Here is a 23,643-nt window from a genome sequence, read left to right as displayed (position 1 = left end):
CAGAAAAATTCTATGTAACTCGTATGTAACTCGTCCTCAGGCAGTTGTCTGTAATTGTAAATGGTGTTAACTCTTCTCTTTTGTCTACAGCTCTTGCATAGACTCTTCATTACAAATTTTGCAAGAATTTAGATTTCTGTAAAAGCAGCTAAAAATTAGGAAAACCAAGCCTTAACAGCCTCTACTGGGGCCACTGCTACATAGTAGGAAGAGAAAAAAATAGAATCTTCTTCAAAGAGGTGCACGTCATCACCAGAGTAGTAGTACTTTGTGTCTTGGAGAGCAGGAAGAGAAGTTACCAGCGTATCTAGCCGGTAGGGAAGAAATCAAGATGCAGGGAAGCATTAGGAGGGGAGGAGTGGGGAATGTGATGGAGAAAGAAATGAAGAGCAAACTTTTCAATTTGTTTTGAATATCATAGGAGTTTGCTCTGCATTTCCTTCTCTCTGTCACATTTCCTCCTCTTCCCCTGCAAATGATGCCCTGCCTGAAAGGCTGGGTTAACCTGCCTCCTTATATATCAGGAGAGCTACAGGCCTAATTGGAAATAAAGCCCAGCTGGGGGAGAGCAGGGCTTGTTTCCCTAAAGAATTGGGTAAGCCTCTGTAGAGGAAAAACAAAAAATGGAGGAGAGGATATGGGGAGTTACCTCTGTCTCTGAGAAGCAGCCTGAAGGAAGGCTTGAGAATGAGGAAGGAGATAAGAGTAGAAATGCTTTCCTGGGGCAAGCTGGAGGAGAAGCTGTAATGATGCTGTTCTGGTGGGTCCCAGTTGAGAGTGTCAATTCAGGACAAATTGCTTAATGCAGGGCAGTTACAGCCCAAGGCTGGGGTTCCTTTGCTGTTAAGGCACACAAAACCAGCCAAACAGAGAGGACTTCGGTTTTACCCCACTGGCTAACCACAAGTCACACAAGCAATTCCCTTAGATACTCCAGTTTCCCAGTATCACCTCCAATGCTACTTGTTATGGGAATGAATAGTTATGAAAACCTACACCCCAGTAAAAGAAAAAAAGGTTCTCTTGATCCCAAAGGACCAAACCCCAGACCTAGGTCAATATACAAATCAGATCTTACCCACAAATCACGCTGTTTCCGGTTCTCTAGAATCTGAAATTTAAAGGTTTATTTATAAAAGGAAAAAGATATAGATGAGAGCTAGAATTGGTTAAATGGAATCAATTACATTCAGTAATAGCAAAGTTCTTGGTTCAGACTTGTAGCAGTGTTAGAATAAACTGCAGATTCAAATCAAGTCTCTGGAGTTCATCCACAGCTGGGATGAAGCTTCAGTGTAGCAAAGTTCCTCCAGAGGTATGAAGCCAGATTGAAGACAAGGTGGAGATGAGGCAGCTGCCTTTTATAGTCTCCTCCAGGTGTAAGAACACCTCTTTGTTTTTACTGTGGAAAATTACCACAAAATGGACTTTGGAGTCACATGACTACAGATGGTAGCCATTGCCCATATGCTATATTGATTGTCTTCAGGAAGACTTCTTCTGTGGATTGGAGTCTCCCAAGGTCTATTGTCAGTTAAGTGCTTCTTGACTGGGCACTTAACTTTAAATTCCTTTTTCAAGAATCTGACCAAATGCTTTACTAAGGCTACTTTAGAATTAAAACACATTGATATACAAGTACATAGCCAATATTCAGCACTTCAGCTACAAAAAATGATACACACACACAGATAGCATAATCATAATTAGCAAATCATGACCTTTTCCATAGACACCTTACATGACAACCTTTGTACAATATTTGCTGCAAATATATAACTGTGGTTGCACCAATGATCTGTACAGTTGCTGATTACGTCAGTAATGTCACACAAGCTGAATGTATGAGGAGTAGTGGGCCTGTCCCTGAATTGTTGTGTGGCTTGAGGAACAGAAGGACAGTCTAAAGCACCAGAGGCATGCTTCTGACAAGATGGTTGCCAGCTGTGAGACCATTTGGGTTGAAGGTGTGGCTGTGCTTTTATTTATGTTGGATTTTTGGTAAAAGATTCTGAGGCCACAGAAGGGGCTGAACACTGTATAGTCGTCTGGCTAGAGGGTAAAGTCACTCTTATGTTCAGCAAAGTCCAAAAGAATGTGGGGGAAACTGATATAAAAGGTGCTTCAATGATGCATCCAACCAGAAGGCGGCATGTTGAGTTGACAACTTTGCTACAAGTTGTGTAGAAAAAATTCTATATAACACATTTGTTTTCATCCCTATTCAATTGATAGTCTCTCTCGCCATCCTCCACCCCCACCCACCTGTCCCTATCGGGCATTTAGGATAGAGATGTTTTAAGTTACTTGACTTTTAGAACGTTATTTTTCTCTTCTGTTAAATCCTATGACAGCTCTCGGTTTACTAAAGACATTTCAGAAAGCTCATTTTACATAAACATTTACATAAACACTGATAGTAGAAGTGGCATGCAAACCATGTACTTATCTCCCAGTCTCCCATATTTATGGAGTTGGATGAAGAATGGACATTTAGTAGCAAAGAATATTTGAAAAACTAAGTTAATTTAAAGAGATCCAGCCAACTAGAAATCTAGTCAATTAAATATATAGATATAGATCTGCGTGAGTGTGAATACACACTCTCTCTCTCTCTCTCTCTCTCTCTCTCTCTTTCTGGTGCTGAACTTGCCGTTTTGGGTATTTTTGAAATCATAGTTCCGTAATGTTTTTTTTTTTTTACCTCCCCCTTGCTGATATGTAGAAGACCCACATAAATGTATGGGAAAGTGACTGACCATCTAGGGGAAACAATGAAACTTACTATTCATAAGTGCTGTCAAAGACACAAAGTAAGAATATCTTGGGCTTCGGATAGTTTATCTTCAGTCTTTCAGTTAGAGTATTTTTAGATATCATTTGTAACAATGGTAGGTAAAAAATTTTCAGAATGAAGTTAGCTTTTCAAGTTTACATTTACTTCAATCTATATGCTCCTAAATAGCCAAACTAAAAAGCAGATCCTCTAAAGCTTTCTACAAATGGCTGTGGCATGATGTATGGCTTCAAAACTCAACCAGAATGTTACACATAAAGGAAGATTTATCTCTTTCTGAGGCATATACCTGAAAATTGGAAAGTTCAGAAACTAGATGACTGGTATGTCCATGCCACAAGTTTTATGTTCTGTATGTATAAGATTTTAAATCATTTAAATCATTGACGTTTTTAACAATGTATTTATTACTATTGATTTTCCAATTTTATGCTTTGCCGTTCAACTGAAAGTTGTTCTTAATAAATTCCTATTGAGCATTGTGTTGCTCTATTGAAATGTATCAATTATACTATGCACACAGAGATCTCTCTCATAAATCTGAGCAAATTTAGAAAAAAAAATCACTGTATTATGAAAAATAACTTTGTCATAAAAATCAGTTATCCATATTTAAACTTGATAGCACTTAACCAGCAACTTCTTCTTTAGCTATAAATGAACTGGGAAAAACTGAACCAAACTAGAACTGCATTAAATTAGTAAAGTGCATTGCAAGCCCTGTATACACAAGGCTGCTGTGTTAAGATTTTAATACTCTTGCACCATTTCATAAAGTTATTAAAGATGAGGGAGATAGCATTGATTTTATTACACTCGGAGATCAGTTACTTACTGGCCAAATTAAAATTACAATTAAAATTGCAATATGTTATATTAATTGGTGGTATATTAGCAGTTCTGATAGTGTAGTATTATCACTTCCGTTCTTCAATTATTTTATAATTTAATTATTCAGACTGACACATTTGCATAACTTTAAAAAAATATTTCCAAACTGTAAAACTGTATTTAGTTAAATGCATATTGAACTTAGTCTCACTTTTATTTCTTTCAATTAAATACATTTGAAACAACACTTACATTGTAAGCATTTCTGCCAAATTGCATGCTAATGAGGGAGAAAGAGAGACTGGAATGACCAATCCTGATGGTGTTTGAGCATGAAGCAGAGTGGATTTGAATAGGATTCTTGCTTACTGCCTGGTGTCTAGGTATGGAGCTGTTTGGAAAACAAGGACCTTATGTAAATGAATCTTCCCCTCTCCTGCGCACACAATGAAGGCTTCCAGGATTTCTCTTTATCCCTGGATTTTGCCCCTGGGGGGCAGTATGTGATATTTTTATCATGAAATAATGAAAGACTTAGGAAATTGCATACAAAGAAGTACATTAAAAGATAATGTTATGGCTGCAAGATAGAAAATGCCTGAATTAAAGCTAAATGTGTTACCTTAATTTGATCTCCTTGGGAATACAATTTATTACAGGTTTAATTACACGATCATATATTATTTATTCTACAAGATTTCTGTGCTCTATTTAGTGCATAGTCTAATGATGACTAAAGTAGAAGGTTTCAAGAACAGAAAGGATGTTTTCTTGTGTTAAAGACACTGAGCTGGAACACAACAGAGGCATGTTCTATTCTTGGCTTTGCCACAGACCACCTATGAGACAGTGGGCAACACTATTGTAATGCACCTATGCAACAAGGATAAAATAAAGTTGCCAGGGCAACCTTAGTTCTGGCTTTCACTTGCTTTTGAGTGTTTGACTTAGGAACCTTCACTTTCTGTTAAGTCAGTTTTGCATGCAATTTCCTACATCTCTCGAAAAAGGAATTAAAAAACAAACCCCAAAACTATAATTACCCCTATGTGGGCTATCAGCAGAGTTGGAAACCAAAATGTTTAGGCTAAAGATGTAATTGGTAGCAGGTACTGTGGTTTTACTCTCTGTAGATGATGAAGTTTAAGGCCAGAAGGGACTGCCAGATTATCTAGTCTGACCTCCTGTATATCACAGGCCCCCAACACCACCCGCACACTAAACCCAACTACTAAAATTAGACTAAAGTATTACAGCCCACAGGTGACTAGGCTATTTAGAGAACAGGAGACACTGAGGAGCTCCAGTGCCCAAAGTAGAGTTGCCAACTTTCTACTCTCAAAAAATCGAACACATTTGCCCTGCCCCACCCCTCCTCTGAGGCCCCGCCCTCCATTTACTCAATCCCCTCCTCCCTCTGTTGCTCGCTTTCCCCACCTTCACTGACTCTCTCATTTTCACCTGGCTGGCTCAGGGGTTTGGGGTGTGGGAGGGGATGAGGGCTCCAGCTTGGGGTGCAGGCTCTGGGGTGGGGCTGGGGATGAGGGGTTTGGGATGCAGGAGGGTTTCCGGGCTGGGATCAAGTGGTGCGGAGGGCAGGAGGGGCATCAGGGCTGTGGCAGGGGGTTGGGGCACAGGAAGGGTCAGGGGTGCAGGCTCTGGGCGGCTCTTACCTCAGGCGGCTCCTGGAAGCAGCAGCGTGTCCCCTCTCCGTCTCCTAGGCGGACGGGCTACAGTTCCCGGCCAATGGGAGCTGCAGAACCAGTGCTTGGTGCAGGTGCAGCATGTGGAACCCTCTGGCTGCCCCTACACATAGGAGCCAAATGGGGGACGTGCCGCTGCTTTCGGGGGCTTCACAGAGCAAGAGCAGGCAGGGAGCCTGCCTTAGCCTCACAGTGCTGCCGACCAGACTTTTAATGGCCCTGTCAGCAGTGGTGACGGAACCACCAGGGTCCCTTTTCAACTGGACATTTTGGCCATAAACTGGACAACTGGCAACCCTAGCACAGAAGCAGCCCTTATAAGGGATGCAACACACTTTGCCAGTTTTGTGCTCAGCTTTTTTTATGCAGCATCAGTATTTTGAGAATTGGCTATCCTGATTTTCCTTCCTGGCTATGGAAGGGAGTGTTTTTTAATGTTTAAAGATAGCACAGCCTTGCACATGCTTTCAGAAAGGGAAAGGAGTAATTAGGGGGCTCCCCTTTATGAAGTGCAGCATACCACCATTATCCTGTTTGATGAGCAAATTCTGCCAGCTAATGCTTTGTCTACTACTCATCTGTTTTCTCCCATGTTCCCATTTTGCATCTCTTGCGTTTCCAGAAATGTTTGGAGTCAAAACCTGGAGGACACTAATGAGGGCTCTGATAGTGAAGGGACGGTTCTTACTCCCGCCAACTCCACTGCATGGCCACATAAGCCCTAGGAACAATTTGGCCCTAATAATGTGTTACTAAAGTGTGCGTTCATATGTTTGGTTTTGGTTTTTTTTTTACTTCCCTTGAAATAAGATCAACTTTACTGACTATATTTCAATAGGTATTTGTTCTAATGTTAATGTATTGTAAATCTGCCTCGAAGTAGTTCTCTACAGTGAGAAGTGAAAAGAGAATGAGAAAAAAGTAATCTTCTCTTCTGCCACTATTTTCCTTGTCTGTCATCTTTAAAAAAATCAATATTATATTTCAGAATTAGTTTTTATCTTATAGCCCAAATAAGACATTTCTCAGTTTGAGAAGACAGAGACTAAATCTCAGCTGTCCATGGTTTTTCAACAAATACCCAGATGCTCACAAAAACACTTATATTGATTCTTGAAAAAAGAAAAGGAGTACTTGTGGCATCTTAGAGACTAACAAATTTAGTAGAGCATAAGCTTTCGTGAGCTACAGCTCACTGCATCGGAATGCATCCGATGAAGTGAGCTGTAGCTCACGAAAGCTTATGCTCAGATAAATTTGTTAATCTCTAAGGTGCCACAAGTACTCCTTTTCTTTTTGCGAATACAGACTAACATGGCTGCTACTCTAAAACCATTGATTCTTGACTTACACAGTCTTTTCTCCATTCATGGGCCACTTAACATAATGCGGCATATATGTATGGCTCATTTTTAAAACATATTTGTTCATCTAAAACTTGCACCCTGGCGAGCCCTACCTTATTCAGTGTGCAGTTCATCACTGTGCAAAAGGCCATCCCAAGATTGTGGAATGTCAGGGAGTGGACTTAATTTGTGATTAGGACTTGTATCTTTATTGTTTGCAATGATTTAATTTCACCCTCAGAGCACTCGTAGTATGTCCAAAGAATCAGGCATGCTCATTCTGTGTTTGTGTGTGTATGCGGCCAGGTGCATGGCACGCAACCTGTGTTAAATCTGAATCTTGGTAGGAGTACCAAAAGTAAGTGTTGTGAATCTCAAAGCATGATAACATGGCCAAATCAAAACCAGTTTTTACTGGAACATTCAAAAAGTATCTATCATCCATGATGATCTGTTCCCAGCCAAATTCCTACTTTGACTTTAAAACCATATATTACTAACATTGCACTAGAGCAGTGGGATGTGGAGGTCATAGATTTTATTTTATTTAAACTCAACTCAAAAATGGCTGTACTATTTGTTTCAGATCGGGGTCAAAAATCACTCTCTGACAAAGACAAGACTGAAAATTTCAGCCAAAGAGATTAAAAATTCTGAGAGACTGAAAACAGACATTAGAATGGAAACTATTAGGAAACTTCATGTTACTAATGTCCCAGTCATACTGATAATTACTTGTTTAGAAAATGCTTGATTGTCACTGAATGTAAAGGACTGGTTTTTGTCTTTTGCTTGCCTGTTGCTGGTAACCAGTCGGATTACCTGTAGTTAAGGCTATGGTTTAGTTATGGAGGTTGTGGAAGTCATAGAATCAGTGACTTCCAGCGATCTCCCGGACTTCAGCCTGCGGTGGTTGGGTGCTGCAGGGTCCCTACAGCTTGCAGGGAGAGGGAGCTATGGGGTACCCCCAGTGTCTCTGGCAGCCCCCCAGAGCACCAAGCTGCCATGGGTGGTGGGGTACCCCATAGCTCCCGGTTGCCATGGGTGGTGGGGGAACCCCGAGCGCCCAGCTCCTAGCGCTCCGTGTGGCGGGGGTACCCAGCAGCAGCGAGGAACCCCCGGAGCTGCAGATGGCAGGGGTACCCCGCAGCCCCCAGCTGCTGCAGGCAGGTCCTAGCCCCTGCATAGCTGCCCCTCGTCAGGCAGTATGAGGATCTACACATCCCTATTTTGTTAGGGATATTTTTAGTAAAAGTCACGGACAGGTCATGGCTTCCATGACTTTTTCTTTTTTCCCGTAACCTGTCTTTGACTTTTACTAAATATCCAAGACAAAATCTTAACTGTACCTCTGAAGCATAAAACATAACACTAAAGATAATGGAGACAATGGCATAAATGTACCCATTGTGGAACATCTGTCAGTCAAGTTCCACTGGGGATTAATTCAGCCTAGTTAGATGTTTTTCCTATGTAGGACTTCAGGACTGAGTTTCATTTTCTTTTATTTTGTGGGTCTTAACTTGTTAAATAATAACAATTATAACAAAACCCACCTGAAAATATTTGTTTGATATGTTCTTAGCTCTATATCCTAACTGTTATAAATACCTTGAAGAACGTGCGTTAAATAAACATATTATTTAGTGAGCCCATTATACAGTGGAAAAGGCAAAGATTAACTTCATTAAATCAGTCTTCTCACTGTTTCCATCTGAGCAGCAGGAGTGCCTAGACAAGTATATTTCACTGCATGCTTTCTCTTTTGTTGTCATTGACAATCCTTAAACTATATTTGGTCACCCCAATAACACTTAACAGAATTCAGTTGATCAGCTTTGTGACGCACAGTACCGTTTAAGATTTTTAACGGTATGAGAATATACTAAGGTGTTTAATGACAGGTTTCAGAGTAGCTACCGTGTTAGTCTGTATTCGCTGTAGCTCACGAAAGCTTATGTTCAAATAAATTTGTTAGTCTCTAAGGTGCCACAAGTACTTCTTCTCTTAAGGTGTTTAAGTAGTCCAGTAAAATACCATACAGACTTAGTATAGTATTTTTATTCGTGCCACAGAACATAGCTCTGAAGAGAAGATAAATTGTTGGCCATTTGAATTAACTCAATTTTACCTACTCTGTGATGTTGCAACACAGAAAAATAAACCTTTCTTTTCTTGTTAAATCCTTTGAAGAAATAATTCAACTTAGTTTACTTTTTAAATTTAGTGGCTAAGGAACTGAATTTAGGTGGTGGTGGTTTTTTTTTCTTTTTTTTTTTTAAAGAAATTGGGTGGGGGGGTACTTTTGTGGAGATCGCACAGTAATACATTAAGACCTGATTTATACTGCGTACCATTACTGAACATTTTTTGGTCTTTAGTAACCAAATCAGTATGAATTAAATTGCTTTCTAATTGCCTAAATATCCTATATTTTTAAAAGCCTGTTTATGGAGTGTACTCATTCTTAACAGGGTAAATCCTTAAAGCTGAAAGGCCTGCGTTAAAATGAATATCAGTGGGGCAAGCCTGTCATCTGAGGATTATAGAATTATAACTTCTAACAATTTACAGAATGAGACAACAAACTGGAGATTTTGTGCACATATTTATGTATTCTTTTAAAATAAATCCTTGATTTCATTTGCAGGATATGCTGTAGCTTAGTCTGTATTAGACAAAGCACTAGATGTCAAGGTGGGTTAAAAAGCATTTACAAATTCATCTGTGATAGTAATGCTCATCTATGAAAAAGTCTCTGAAAGTAATTATGTGCATTCTGTATCTGCATTATTCTGTGCTGTTAGTATCCTTGCAAGCAAGTAATAATTACATCCTCTACATCGGCCAAATCTAAAATGAATACACACAAACACTTTTGAATTATACCTGCGTGGGTGGGATACGAAGAGACGAGGTAGGTGACACAATCTTTCATTGGACCAACTTCTGGTGGTGAGAGACACAAACTTTCAAGCTTACACAGAGCTCTTATTCAGGTCTGAGAAGTGTACTTAGTGTGTCACAACTAAATAGAAGGTGGAACAGACGGTGTAGCATAAGTATTTGTAGTTGTATGTAGTGGTCAGAGGGTTATAGATTGTGAGACTTCTGGATGATTTGTTTTGTTTTGTTGCATTTTTAGAGGAAGTAGATGCCACTGTTACATTTTGCTTCCCTTTTCTTCACATTGTGGAGTTAACCAAATTTTGCCATCTGAAATAGAATCCTTCATTGTTGGGTGGGATACAGAAACTCTGAGCTGAGACTCAAATGCGTCATCTGATGATTCCCTTTGATCCATAGGGTTCTTCATTAGACATCCAAACACATAGACATGGGAATTAGCATGGGGGTTGGCCCCAAAATCAGTGGTTATCTGGAAATTTGTCAGAACCCATGTATCTTAACAGTTCCACAACTTTCTCATGATTCTTGCTGTCCATAAGTTTCTTTCAATGGGGGGGGGGGGGTGATTCAGACCATGCAAGGAGCCCCTATGTGGTTGGTGGTGGAACAGTGCAATGGAGAGAGTCCATGTCCCCATTTGTTCTCATTGAGTCTGAAGAATCCCCAGTAAACTCTTGTAGAGACATTTCCATGGGAGAGCAGAAAGCATGATGAGATATTGACACTGACACTACTCCCTCTCTCATTCTCCTGCTAGCCAGCCAGTCTGGATCTCCTGGGCTTTTCACCTCTCTTTTTGAAGAAGAGGGTGGGGGCATTGGGAGGGGGCCGTTTAGTTCTTAATTTCAAATGTTCTGTGAAAGACCAACCAAATAGGTTATGAAACACTAATATAATTCCACCTTGATTGATTGATTTTTAAATATATATTGGATTTTGCTTAAATGAGTAATTGGTATTTATGATGGGAAGAAGCTCCATTAACCTCTCCCTTGAGAGCTTAAAAAAGCAAACATAGATTAGCGGGCACTGTATCCCAGAATACATGCAGCAGAGGTTGGAATTGATTTAGAAAGATGAATTGAATAACTTGTTGTTCAATTTCTAACAATATTTTAAGTTGGAATTGATTTAGAAAGATGAATTGAATAACTTGTTGTTCAATTTCTAACAATATTTTAACTTCTAGACTAACAATGTTTCAACATTCAGTCCACCCCTTAGTGTGGACCATCTCTGCACTTCATACTGAGCATAACTGACACTGAAACAGATGTGCAGAACCACGCATCTCTGTATTCTAAAAAAAATAAAATAAAGATTTATGGAGTTTGGATTTTTCAAATATTTCAGATATTTTATATGATTAACATTGTTTTAGAAACCACACTAAGGTTAATTTAAAAAGAAATGATTTTGAGGATCATAGCAATTTTTAATTTCATTCACAAATTGGAAATGTAGATAACTTTCACTAAAATCTGTAATTAAGTGAATTAAAATAAATCTGAAAGTAGATTTAAGAAAAGAGTTTCATAAAGCTAAATAATACATTCTTTCCTTATGTCTTTACTCTGCTGTCATCTTTGCAGATTAGAGATACTAAATCATCAAATCAAAAAACAACACTCTTGCATTTTCTGGCTGAAATCTGTGAAGAGAATTATCAGGACATCTTAAAATTCACAGATGAACTGGAACACGTTGAGAGTGCAAGCAAAGGTAAGCATGTAGATAATATATCTAGAGTAGTTTTTATCTGTATTGGTACGGAATGCTCTCAGAACATTTAATTTTAGATTGTAGAATTATGTAACCTCTAAGCATAAATAATCCTCATGGATTTTTCTTCTTCTAGTTGTTTATTGACCTGGGAAAAGGTACAGGGAGTGGTTGCTTTGAAGTGGAGTGAGGTAACACAGCACATTACAGTGAAGTACTTTGAACTTCACACAAGGAGTTTTATAAAATCAGCATCCCGATAATGTTCAGCTCCCCATTAATGGTTTTAAAGACCTGCTTTATTGTTCATATATATAATCACAACATATACAATAATATAGTCAAATCTCCTTAAATCATTATTATCTAATTCAAATTGCAAGGAAACCAAGTCCTCAGAAGTATAAAAATTCCTTAAATTAGTAGTCATTGGACATTTTGAAGGATTTTTCCAGGACTGTTTGGATATATGATAAGTGGGGGTTTGAAACCAAAATGCGGTTTTACTGGTCAGGTCTTTACCCATGTATTCATTCACATTGTCAGGTTTGTAGTGTCTTGTGTTTTTTATTCAGACAAATACTGCCTACGTTTTTGAATACTAATTTTATTGATCAACAAGTAACAGCAAAACACTTCAGTCTCTGTTCAGAGGTAACTACTGTAAGTGGTGTTACACATTTACAGATATTTGTTCCATATTACAAGCCTGTGATTGTTGATGCTATAATCAAAGAAACAATAGACTTAGTACAGAGTAATTTTTTTCTTGTATTTTGCATTGTTCAGAATTATCAAATGAATAAGAAACTGCTTCAAAAAGGTACCAGAATAAAAAAAGGTTGAGGTTATGCTCTCTATAATTTTCCCAGTAAAACAGATAAAAATAGAGCCACTTGTCATTCATACAATTTATTTAATTAAAAAACAATTTCTACTGGAACTAAATAAAAAAAGCTCATATTTAGTCCAGTGTCTTTAAACAGTTTATCTTTACAAAACCTAAATGTTAGGTCACTTGACTGGTTTTTAAATGGCAAAGTCTTCCTGAAAGATATCTTTCACCCTTTAAATACTGGGTTAAATTCAGAGGTGCTGTAATCAGTGGAAGTTTGCTTGAGAAAAAAATGAGTCAGGAACTCAGAGCTTGACCCTTACTGAATCTGTCTTGTATGTTAATACCCAACATTATCATAATTTAACATGAAAACTATACCAACTGTTAATTAAGGAGCATTTAAAACTGTAACCTGCCACTGTGAAGCCCAATTTTGCAAACCTTTCTGCATTTATGTAATGTAACTCATATCTGTCGGTGCTGGTAAGAGTGGACCATAATGTTTTGCTAAAAACAAATATTCAAGAAATCTTCACGAGGCCAAGTCTCAATGAATGTCATTTAAGATTTTAAGTTACTTTTGGAAATTTTACCCTTTATCCCAATTTTTGGCACAGAATAAAAGCCACCTCTAATTCTTTTTCACACAGTAGGTATTATACTGCCATCACTTAATATTATTTTAAAGTTGCTTACAGTGGTATCACAAGTTTGATCTGCTTAAAGTGTGGAGAATGAATGAGTTTTTTTTTTTCTTATTTCAAATATCAGTGTGGTAAATGTGGGTAAACAGTGATGTATTAATGGTGACAATTTGTGAGCATATATCTTTCTAGGCACAGTACTTCTACACAAAATTAAAGATCCCAATTCAAATACTGATGTCACAGTCATAGGGTCAGCTGTGCTTTAGGCCTTTTTTAGTTCCTGTCAAGTACACAGGTTTTGCTACTCTCCCCCCTTACTGCCTTACAGTGGTAGCCTGGATCTTTGGGCTGCAGCTTTTCTGTTTACCAGCTATGTTAACCCAACAGGCCCAACTCTCTTCACAGTGGTGTTCTGGCACCACTGCAGCACTGTGCTACACACACACTAGCTCGAGGGCAGAGTTAGCGGGCTGATTATAGTGACTCAAAAACAGCATCTTCAAACAAAGTATGATTTATTCGTGGAAAGATACACAGTATGCAGAGTAAAGGTACACAACCAATAAAGGTTTATGCTCATATTTCTCTTTGCCTAAACCTTAATCTTTCCTTGCAAGCTTTGGTACATTCTGTTCAGTGCAACTACCTCCATCTCAGGGCTGGTGATAGAGATCCTGTTTGCTGCAGTTTCTGTGTATCTTCCTCAGTGTGTCTCTGTCAGCCCCTAAGACAGCCGCTGACAACCCACTCAAGTTCCCCACCCCATCCCCTCACGCTTCTTATCTAGACCAGCATCATTACGATTTTAGTAACTGCTTGGATCCAAGGTTTCTGGAAAGAGAACTTGCCAGCCTGGTTGGAGTCAGGGAGGGTCATTCCCTAATTTATAGCTTCTGTATTGTTTCCTTAAGGTTCCTTGGTATCCTCTATACTCTACCTTATCTTTGCCAATATTTTGTTCCCTTCCTAACAGCCTTTTGTGATTGAACTCCTTGCAGTCAGGCAGAATAATAGCAAACTGGTAAAGTGAAGTGCCTAAAATATTTATTAAAAAAATACACATAATTCCCTCATTTGCCACAATAAGCAAAATAAAGCTAAACATAAAACAGTTTACCATGCCAAAAGTCCTCTGAAGTGTAAATGATCTGATCAAGTACACTCACAATAATAGTGCTTCTTCCATCTTTATTCTGTTCTTTTGTTTACTTAAATTGGGTCTTGCACTGGTTAGTCTCAACATGTCCCTCCTCTCCTCCACAGTAAAATTATTTGTTCTTGCATGCATGTGTTAAATTTCAAGAAAAAAATATTTCCTTTGTCTGTATGTTCACATTGTCATATTAATAATTTGCTTCCTTTCATTGTTATGGATGTGTGAACTTTGATTCTTTCTTATATCTTATTAGTGCTGCCTGTTAACTCTTAGTTAACTTAGAGTTTTATTATTGGCCATTCTGTCACTTTTTAATATTTTTTGCCCTTAATTCTTGGCTGTTCAATTTATCATACAAAGCTTCTTTAAAACCTGCATGAAACCAGATTTGCAGTCTCACTTTAAGTACAATCTCTACTGCACTTGGAAATTGCCAAGTAGTTATTGATATCCATAGATTTCCAGTACCGATCTTGCCATGCAATCACTGTATATGTTCTGCACTTAAAGGAAATAAGTAGTTAGTGAGTGTCAAGAGTTTGTTAAAGAGATGTATTTTTTTTTATTCCCCCCTTTTGTTTTGGAAACAACTTCCCGAGTTCTTTCTGGAGATATCATATTTGTGCTGATTTTTGTTTGTTTCTAAATATGTGGCTGTTTATGTAAGAACTTGGCAACAGGTTTCTCCAAATATGTCACGTGTAAACCCCAAATTGTTAAATTTTCATTAGTGATTGTGTCTTACAAAAGTCTTAGCATTTTGTAAAGTATTGAAGGGTTATTATAAAAAAAAATGTACCCTGGCCCTAAATATTAGTTTCTGGTTTAAGTATTTAACTAAACATGAGTTAGATCAGGAGAGAACTTGATCCTTTACTCTATCTTACGCATTTGAGAAAACCCCACCGAACAAATAATACATGAAATGGGCATGGTCAAATAGTATAAATTCCCAATTTGATTTACTTTAAAATTACTATATTCTGATAATGAAAATTACTTTTTGAGAAATTATATATATATACACACACAACGGAGTCAATAGCAACATCATCTATACGCCCGTATATAATTTGGCTGTGCTGCTGCACAATCTGCCTGCCATAATTCTGTTAATCCATCCACCAAAAATGTTAAAAGTTAATTAAATCTTTACAACATTAGTGGTTCTCATGACAAACAATGTGGAGATGTGAAATAATGTTGGCTTGATTTGCATAAGAAATACTGTTTTCAATAAGAAATAAAAATTAAAAGCTGAAAACTTAGATGACCCTGTATTTTAAAAGCCCCTTTTGTTTTATTGCCACTCACTGTGACCTTTATAATGGATTTGGTCTATCTGTCTCTTTAGCTATTTATTATATGTATTATAGTTAAACTTAATATACTTCACAAAAATTAATTTAGAGCTAATACAATGTCTGGTTTGAGAGCCCTGATTGTGTAAGTTTTCCAATACCACTGTATTCAAATATATTAACCCTGGCCCATATGGACCATCCTTAGGGCTTTTATCGATTATAGAGTGATTCATTCTCCATATTTCATATAAACCTTGACATCTAATGACTATACTGGAAGAATTCCAGTTATTCACAAGTCGGTTGTGGGCATGTGTTAGGAAATGTAGTGGAACCCAAAATTCACTAATTAATAAATGTACATAGGGACACAGGAATTACCATACTGGATCAGAACTGGTCTGTTTGGTCTATGATCTTGTCTCTGACCATGGCCAGCACTCGATGCTTTAGAGGGCCGCCACCTCCCCCCCTCACACTCACTCACACTCTCTCTCTCTCACTCACTTTAGAACTCATCTTAATCTTTAATAGCTAAAGATTGGCTAAAACCAGGGGTTCTCAAAATGGGGGTCGGGACCCCTTAGGGGGTCATGAGGTTATTACGTGGGGGGATCGCGAGCTGTCAGCCTCCACTCCAAACCCCGCTTTGCCTCCAGTATTTATAATGGTGTTAAATATGTAAAAAAGTGTTTTTAATTCATAAGGTGGGGTCACACTCAGAGGATTGCTATGTGAAAGGGGTCACCAGTACAAAAGTTTGAGAGCCACTGGCTTATACCTTGCAGCATGAGGGTCAATATTCCTTCCAGAATTTGTTAGCATTAACTATAGAAACTCTGGATATTCTTGTTATCCAATCGCTTATTGAATTTTGCTAAACTTTTGGTCCCAACACCATTCTGCTTCCCATGGTAATGAATTTCATAGTCGTGTTTTATGAAAATATATTTCCTTGTATCAGTTTTTAAATTGCCACCTTTTCTATTCATTAAATGTCCCCTTGTTTTTGCATTATGGGACACGGAGATCAGAATTTCTTGATCTACCTTCTCTATTTATTCTATATTTTATTCATTATTAATTCATTCATTATTTTATCATATCCTCTGTTATTTGAGTCCTAAACAATCACTATCTTTTTTTCTTTCCATATGAGAGTTTATACTCCTAATAATTCTGGCCACTTTAATTTTGCAATACAATATGTCAAGTATTCTTAAACAGTTATCTTAGTCTTACAGAATCAAAAGCTCGTGTCATTGTGAGTTTTGAATTAAATACTTTTTGGCCATTCGGATATTTTAACTGACATCTGCCAAAGGCAATGTCTCCTGTATACTAAACTTTTAGAATCCATAATAAATATGTTCCATACTCTTGGAAGATCAGGAATTTGTCGTAAAAATTAGTCACAGTAAATAGCAATATCATGAAAACTGCCTAATGGGTTGTATTCATATTGCTTCAGAGGAAATATTGCATACATTTCTTTACTTCAGTAGTGTGCAAGCTAATAGCCCAGAAAGCTTCCAACTAAACTTGTCACTGTCCATATTAACTCTCCTATTAAAGAAAACACACACACTCACTCACTTTCCACAATCCTGGATAGGCAAAGTGATTTATAAACAAATACAGTAGGCAGTGTTCTACGTACTAACACAACCTAGCCAGTAGAATCATAGAATATCAGGGTTAGAAGGGACCTCTGGAGGTCATCTAGTCCAACCCTCTGCTCAAAGCAGGACCAATCCCCAACTAAATCAGCCCAGCCAGGGCTTTGTCAAGCCTGATCTTAAAAACCTCAAAGGAAGGAGATTCCACCACCTCCCTAGGTAACGCATTCCAGTGCTTCACCACCCTCCTAGTGAAAAAGTTGTTAAGGAAGGTGGCTAAGGGAGTCTTATCTATAACCAGTAGCACATTTAATATGCTGTATATGCATTTCACTTACTAATATTAGTCATGTTATGTAACAATTACACATTAGATTGACTAAGAATAGCCACCTCTTTCAAAATTCATTGTGTTTGATGCAAAAACATATTTTATTCATAAATGATCATTTTGTTTTCTTCCTTCTGCATGTGCCTATATTGAGACAACAATTTTCTGTGAGGAGTTCTGCTTAAAACTCTTGGCCCAGTGTATCCCTCCTTGATCTGTTCGGTACTAAGTGTGGTTTAGAAGAAAAAAATATGGTTACAGTGTATAGTGTATTTTAGTTAAGTACATTTGATTATGTGTTTAGTGCTAGTTGTTGGAAAAGTAGAAGAACTACAGCTTTTGTCTGTTTGAGAAAGCTAATTAAGGGCATACTGGGAAGAGCACCCACTCTGTGAGGTTCAAACAATATGTTTGTGCATCAGTTTCTGTTCAGCTTTCATCTTCATGTATACATCACACCTCTGCACAGCACTGATCCCCTGAGGTGCACAAATGCAGATGAAATAGAAGCAAGAACAGGTCCATGATTCATCTTCGTCTGCATACCATGCACAGTCTGTGGGCACAATAATATGAAAAAGTGAAAGAGAAGACTTTCTGTAGTCAGGGTGGTGGGACAACATTTTTGGAAGGTGATGGGTACTAACGGTATTTCAACATTATTAAAACTGTTCTCTCAAATTTGTGAAACAATGTTATTCTGATTTTTATTTATTTTTTTTAAGTATGAAAGTCACAAACAAATGCTTATAAAAGACTTTTTTGAAAAGGTGCTTGAAAAATTCCACGTCCACTGGAATTCTCTTGTTTCTTCCAGTAGCTCCTGAAACCTTCTGATGTTTCTTGATTGTTCTTATCATCCTATGGTGATTTATCTGCATTCTCTCATATCCCACTGACAGTGTTTCAGATCATTATTGAAATACAGCTTCTTATCCTGTGCCTGCATTCCTTAGGACAGGATCTATGTCAGTGTACTCGAGGGTCAACAAGCACAGGTAGTTTATAATGCTTTTTGCCCAGTATGTTCCGAGTTTTGTGGACAAAATTTTAACTTCTTACCAATTGCCTGTGGTGATTTTTGAGGGGATTTCCTTAAGGTATTGGCAGAGGACATGAAAAGGCTTTTTTGATGTACAGTAGAACCTCAGAGTTCTTAATGATAGCGGTTCTTAATGATAACATCATTTTCTCAAGCTTGGACATCTTGAGAGGTCACTCTTGGCATATTCTATTTAAAATATGGTTATATAGGGCTCTGCTGGGCTCCTCAGGCTTGTCTCCTTCTAACTAGGGTTTGGATATATCCATTGTGGTACTTTGTGGGGTTAACTGGAGTGTGTGGGGTTAATCGCTATCACCTACTTATAGCGTGAAGGAGTCTTGTCTTTGCCCGCTGGGGGTACTTCTCCCGGAGCTACTGGCTGCAGGCGACACAAGCTCTGGGTTACTATAAGCCCCTCTCTCACCCTCTGCAGGCTAGCAATTTACACACCCTACTTTGTTACACTTGAGTGCCCAATCCCTTTTCTTCTGGTTACCTGCAATGCATGCCAATCCACTGTTTCCCTGGAAGCACCACACCCTAGTTTACCAGCCTCCCTTCAATTCAGCACTCTTTGACACAAGCACTTGATTGTGTCTGTAGTAAAAACCAAATACAAGTATATTTAACACAGCTTAAGATAAAGATCCAAAATAGTTGAAGGTGAAAGGATTGGAAAACAAAGTTACAGATAAAAGAAAAAAATATAAAAATCAATCTATAGCCTGGACTTATTGACAAATTCCTTCCCAGTCCAGTACAGAGCTCACCCAAAGGTCAATCCTTAGAGCATATGTCCAGTCCAGACAACATTCTGTGAGATGCTCGTGCTGATAGACCATCACCTCCATAATGGATACTGCTGTCCCCTTTTTTCTTCTCTTAGACAGTCCAAGACTTTTGTCTCATTTTATAATAAGAGCATTAGATTAACTTCAGCTGAGCCCTGAATAGCGTCTCCTATTCAGAGAGTTTCCTTGGGGTTCTTTTATCTTCATAAATACTCAGGCTTGCATGGTATGTAATGCAATATAATGATGGCTAACTGAGTTTTCATAGAGCTTTGAACAATAGCTTTAGGAATCTTGATGAAGAACCAAGAACACCCAGTGGTAATAATTAAAAAGTTAACATTGTTAACTATTACACTTTTGACAAATAATGTGAAAAAAGCGAGGAGAGAAATAACCTTCTTAAGGCATGTACAATTTACTGTGAAGGATAGTTCAGAGCATTGCCATGAATGGGTGGCATTTAGTAGATATTACCACTTTTCTGATACTATAGTTAGAATTTGATACTATAGTATTTCTGATTTCTGTAGTAAAGAACAGAATTATTAGAGACATAGATGAACATGATATGTTGGGAAGAGTCAAAACTGCTTTTGTAAAGGGAAACCCTGTCTCATCAACCTATTAGAATTCTTTGGGAGAGGAGGGTCAGCAAACACTGGACAAGGGTGATCGAGTGGATATAGTTTACTTGGACTTTCTGAAAGCTTTTGACAGTGTCCCTCATCAAAGACTTTTAAGCAAAGTAAAGCAAAGTCATGGGATTAGAGGGGCGGTCCTCTCATGGATCAGTGATCAGTTAAAAGATAAGAATAAACCTTTTTCACAGTTGAGAGAAGTAAATAGTGAATAGATTAAGAACACATAGCTTAACAACAAGAAGATTAAGACTAGCATAAGAACACAGGAATATGTAATAAATTAAAGGACAGTACATTTAGGACAAATAAATGAACTACTAATTACACTGTGTATAGTAAATCTTTGCAGTTGTCTGCCACAGGAGGTAATTCAGACCCATGCTGTAGCTGGATTTTCAAAAGGATAGGATAATTCCATGACCACTAAAACATGTAGCCATGCAAGGTGAGACAACGGGGGTTGTCAAATCTCAGAACATATACTGATTATCTGCCAGGAACAGGGATTGATGATTTGCATTTTATGAATTTTGAGATTGGGAAGCTTTTCAGATTTTGCATCAGGGATGTGAAGCCCAAAGCTTGTGCAGCACAAAGCTTAGAGGACCTCTATGCAAATCTAGCTTTCTAAAATATTTGTAATGTTGTTGTAATGTTATGTTTAATTGTCCAATCACAAGAATAAAAATTACCACATTTACAGTAATAGATACTATATGTTATAAATATTAGAGTAGATATAGATGTGTATTGTTTTAGAAAGAGAATTAATAATTAATCTAGCGCTGAAATTGAGCTGCCTCTGGAATGGAACACCACGGTCATTCTATTCCACCAGTATTATACAACTGTTTTTAGGAGGGGAAACTACACAGTAAAATTTTAAGTATGAAGAATTTAATTACCGGAAATCAAATTTTTCTGTTACACTTGGTTAAAAATAAAATACTTGTGAAACGACTTAAGCTATTCTAGTAACCACAAATGTTTCAGACTTCATCTAACGTGATATCTTTAGCAGCATAGCGCTACCTAACTTTCTAATTACTGACTGAGGGAAGAATGCTACCTATAAAAGAAACTCATCTGAGGTAACATCTGGGAATTCCTTGGAGGAATCACATTCTGCTTCTAACCAGGCCTGAGCTTTGCTTTACTTATATCTGAAGAGATCATAGCCTAAGATGGAGTGGCTGCAAACTATTTCTGCATAAAAGCAAAATGATCTATTTAATATTTGTACTTGGTAGTTTATAGAAATATAAATGTACCTTAGATAATGGATTACCAATTTACTAGCCAACAATAGGTCACTTGCTTTGCAGAGGAGTTTTCTATATGTGTGCTGCTCTAAAATGGTGGCATTTCAAACAATTTCCTTTGATCTGATTGTGTAACCTTATATATGTGTGTTGAAGTATAAAAAATAGATTATTAATTTTGGTGAATTTTAGACCTTGTAAAAGTGAAGTACTGATTGAATTTTTTATGTGTATTTGGGACAGGCACTGAGCTAAATATAAAAAGTGTATTAACCCCCCCCCCCCCGCAATGTACCCAGTTTTTTGGTAATTCTAGAACTGTCATTTGTTCCAGAAGTTGTCACTGGTATTCTGAGATTAATAAGAACTGAGACCAGACTGTCTTCAGGTGAATGGAATCTTTCTATTGTGACCTATTTCACCAATGAAGAATAAATATTTTTAATCCTTTTTAAAAATTAAAAAAGTGAGACTTGGTTCTTTGTCACCCAGAAGATATCTTATCAGAATTTTCTTACCCTGTTGACTATGCTTATCTCCTCCCCTCCCCCCCAACAAAAAACAAAACAAAAAACCTCACTTTGCTCACCCTCGCAGTTGTATAATTAAGGAACAACATTTCTTACCATGAATAGTTAGTTTATTTTTCTGAACCAACTAATGGTGTGGAGAGTCCTATTAGCAAGGGATGTCAATTATGATTCTAGCGGCATACTCAAAATTGCTTCTGTAGAGGTGAAATGATTCCTCTCTCCCAGGCCCCTTTCTTGTTCTGGCATGAGTATGGAAAGGGTAAAATTAACTCTTGCCCAGAAGAGCTTATGCCAACACTATATGTCACTTAATTTCCATAGAGGGAGTTGTTCAAAACAACCCTGTGTATCGTTTTTACCCCATAGGAGGGATTTGGACTCATTCCAAATACACCATCATTGAAGTAGTTTTGAGGCTGGCCAGGCTAGAAGAATGACCATGTAAAAAGTTGGGGTATCAGTTTAGAGCATTTTTTTTTAACTTGGCTTTGTTTCAAATTAGACCATAACCAAAGTTTTCAAAATTTCCCTCAGAGCCTTGCCTGTGATTTGATGCAAGTTCATTAAACACAAGATGTTTTGTGTGACTCTGCATTTTCTGATTAAACAGAATTTTGTAGGACCAATTCTGACCAGCTCTATAGGGCCATGAGATTCATGACTGTATGGATACAGTGTCTCAAAACCCCTGAATTGGGGCAGTAAATCTGTAGGCTGGAGTATCTAGGAGAAGGCTGCATAGCAACCCCATTACCAAGCAGAGCTGAAATGCAGCTCTGTGCACAAAGATTGATGGTTTGGGATTCGTGTAGATAGGACAAGATGATTAATTTCACCTTTAATTAATAATGAAAAAAATCTAACAGTGTGTTGTGTGTGGCAGCCACATATATATTAGCTACATGATGATAGCCTCTGACTGCTATCAGTTTTACAATTATGATGACCTATAATGCATTGGCATTATAAACATTTTTGAGAAAAACTCCAAAATATCTCTTACAACCTTTTTTAATTAGTTAAACTGTAGAATAAAATAACAGTTAAATGATGGCGTTATTGGACAATTAAACCATTGATAACTACCTTAAATTAATCTTTCTCTTTTGCACTAATATCTAAAATTATCACCTCAAAAGAAGTATACATTGAGGGATGTCTTTTCAGAGTTAGCCTTTAAAGCATGGCAATTACCTTCTAAAATAATTAGTAATTTATCTCATTATTGTTGTTGTTGTTCAGAATCTACAATCTTCCCATGTACTTCCTTGCATGTAACGAAGGAAATTCTTTGGTCATTGCAAATGCATGTGTTATCTAACTACAAATGCTTAGTCATCTAAGTCCCCATGTTTCAATCAACTCCAGATGATTGACCTCTGTACCCGACCTCAGTGAGGCTTCATGTGGGTACAGGGATTTTCTCCACACAACATTTGCTGTGGCATCAAGGCTTAAAGTGATTTTGGTTTTTAAGGGCTGTCTTGTGTGTGGTTTTCATATTTGTATGTATGTGTACAGGTATATGCTAAAATAATGTGTGGCTGGTGGCATTTATTCATGTTCTGTTGTTTGTGATGTATAAAGAGCATACTCCAGGTTGCCATTTTTAGTAGGAAGAGATTTCACTATTCACCATAATTGATTGCCTTTTTAATTCCTGTATTATCAGGATATTTGTGATGGCCTTTTGTAGAGGTACACCGTTGTCTGTAGTAATATGTGTTTTGTGTGTTTTTATATCTAAGCAGATCCATTGATAGCCACAAACTTCCTGGGAACTACAAGTGTAGACAGTACTCTCACTTTCATTCTACCTAGTAAAAGTATTAGCCCTCTGGTCATCTTTTCCATTTGGCAATTCCTTATCAAAACCTCAATTTCTATTCATATACAGTATATTTAGGGTTGAATTTTAAGATTAAAACAAGTGTTTCGCTGTAGTTTATTATCTTTTATGTTGTAAATGTTTTTGATACACCCGTGTAATTTATTTTCTAGAGATTAATTTTAAAAATTAATCTATCTTTTCTTTATAAAAATTCTCTTTACAAAGCTTTACTGGTTTACTAGACATGTTTGATAAATCCTGTATTGGTTTTCTCCTGTGGCTAACACTTTTACTTGCAGCTTTGAGGATTTTTACAGTTTGATTTAAAACCTC

The 23,643-nt window shown here is 37.6% G+C and overlaps 1 protein-coding gene and 1 long non-coding RNA gene across 10 annotated transcripts in view; both read left to right on the top strand.

Moving 5' to 3' along the window:
- The window catches only part of DIAPH2 (diaphanous related formin 2), an 835,399-nt gene that overhangs the window by 413,226 nt on the left and 398,530 nt on the right, over positions 1-23,643 (top strand). For all 9 annotated transcript variants that reach the window (XM_038415147.2, XM_043492689.1, XM_038415148.2 and 6 more), the window contains one exon: positions 11,180-11,309. In XM_038415147.2, the coding sequence (XP_038271075.1) occupies positions 11,180-11,309 (130 nt within the window). The remainder of the gene's footprint in view (positions 1-11,179; positions 11,310-23,643) is intronic.
- On the top strand, positions 11,330-22,290 carry LOC122455878. Its single transcript, XR_006274383.1, has 4 exons — positions 11,330-14,600; positions 16,870-16,874; positions 17,126-20,431; positions 21,618-22,290. It is a non-coding gene; the product is annotated as an uncharacterized LOC122455878 (long non-coding RNA).

This window comes from Dermochelys coriacea, chromosome 9 (assembly GCF_009764565.3).
Source record: "Dermochelys coriacea isolate rDerCor1 chromosome 9, rDerCor1.pri.v4, whole genome shotgun sequence".
NCBI classification, from domain to species: Eukaryota; Metazoa; Chordata; order Testudines; family Dermochelyidae; genus Dermochelys; species Dermochelys coriacea.
The sequence above is the reverse complement of the archived record's forward strand: the minus strand, read 5'-3'. Positions and strand labels throughout refer to the sequence as shown.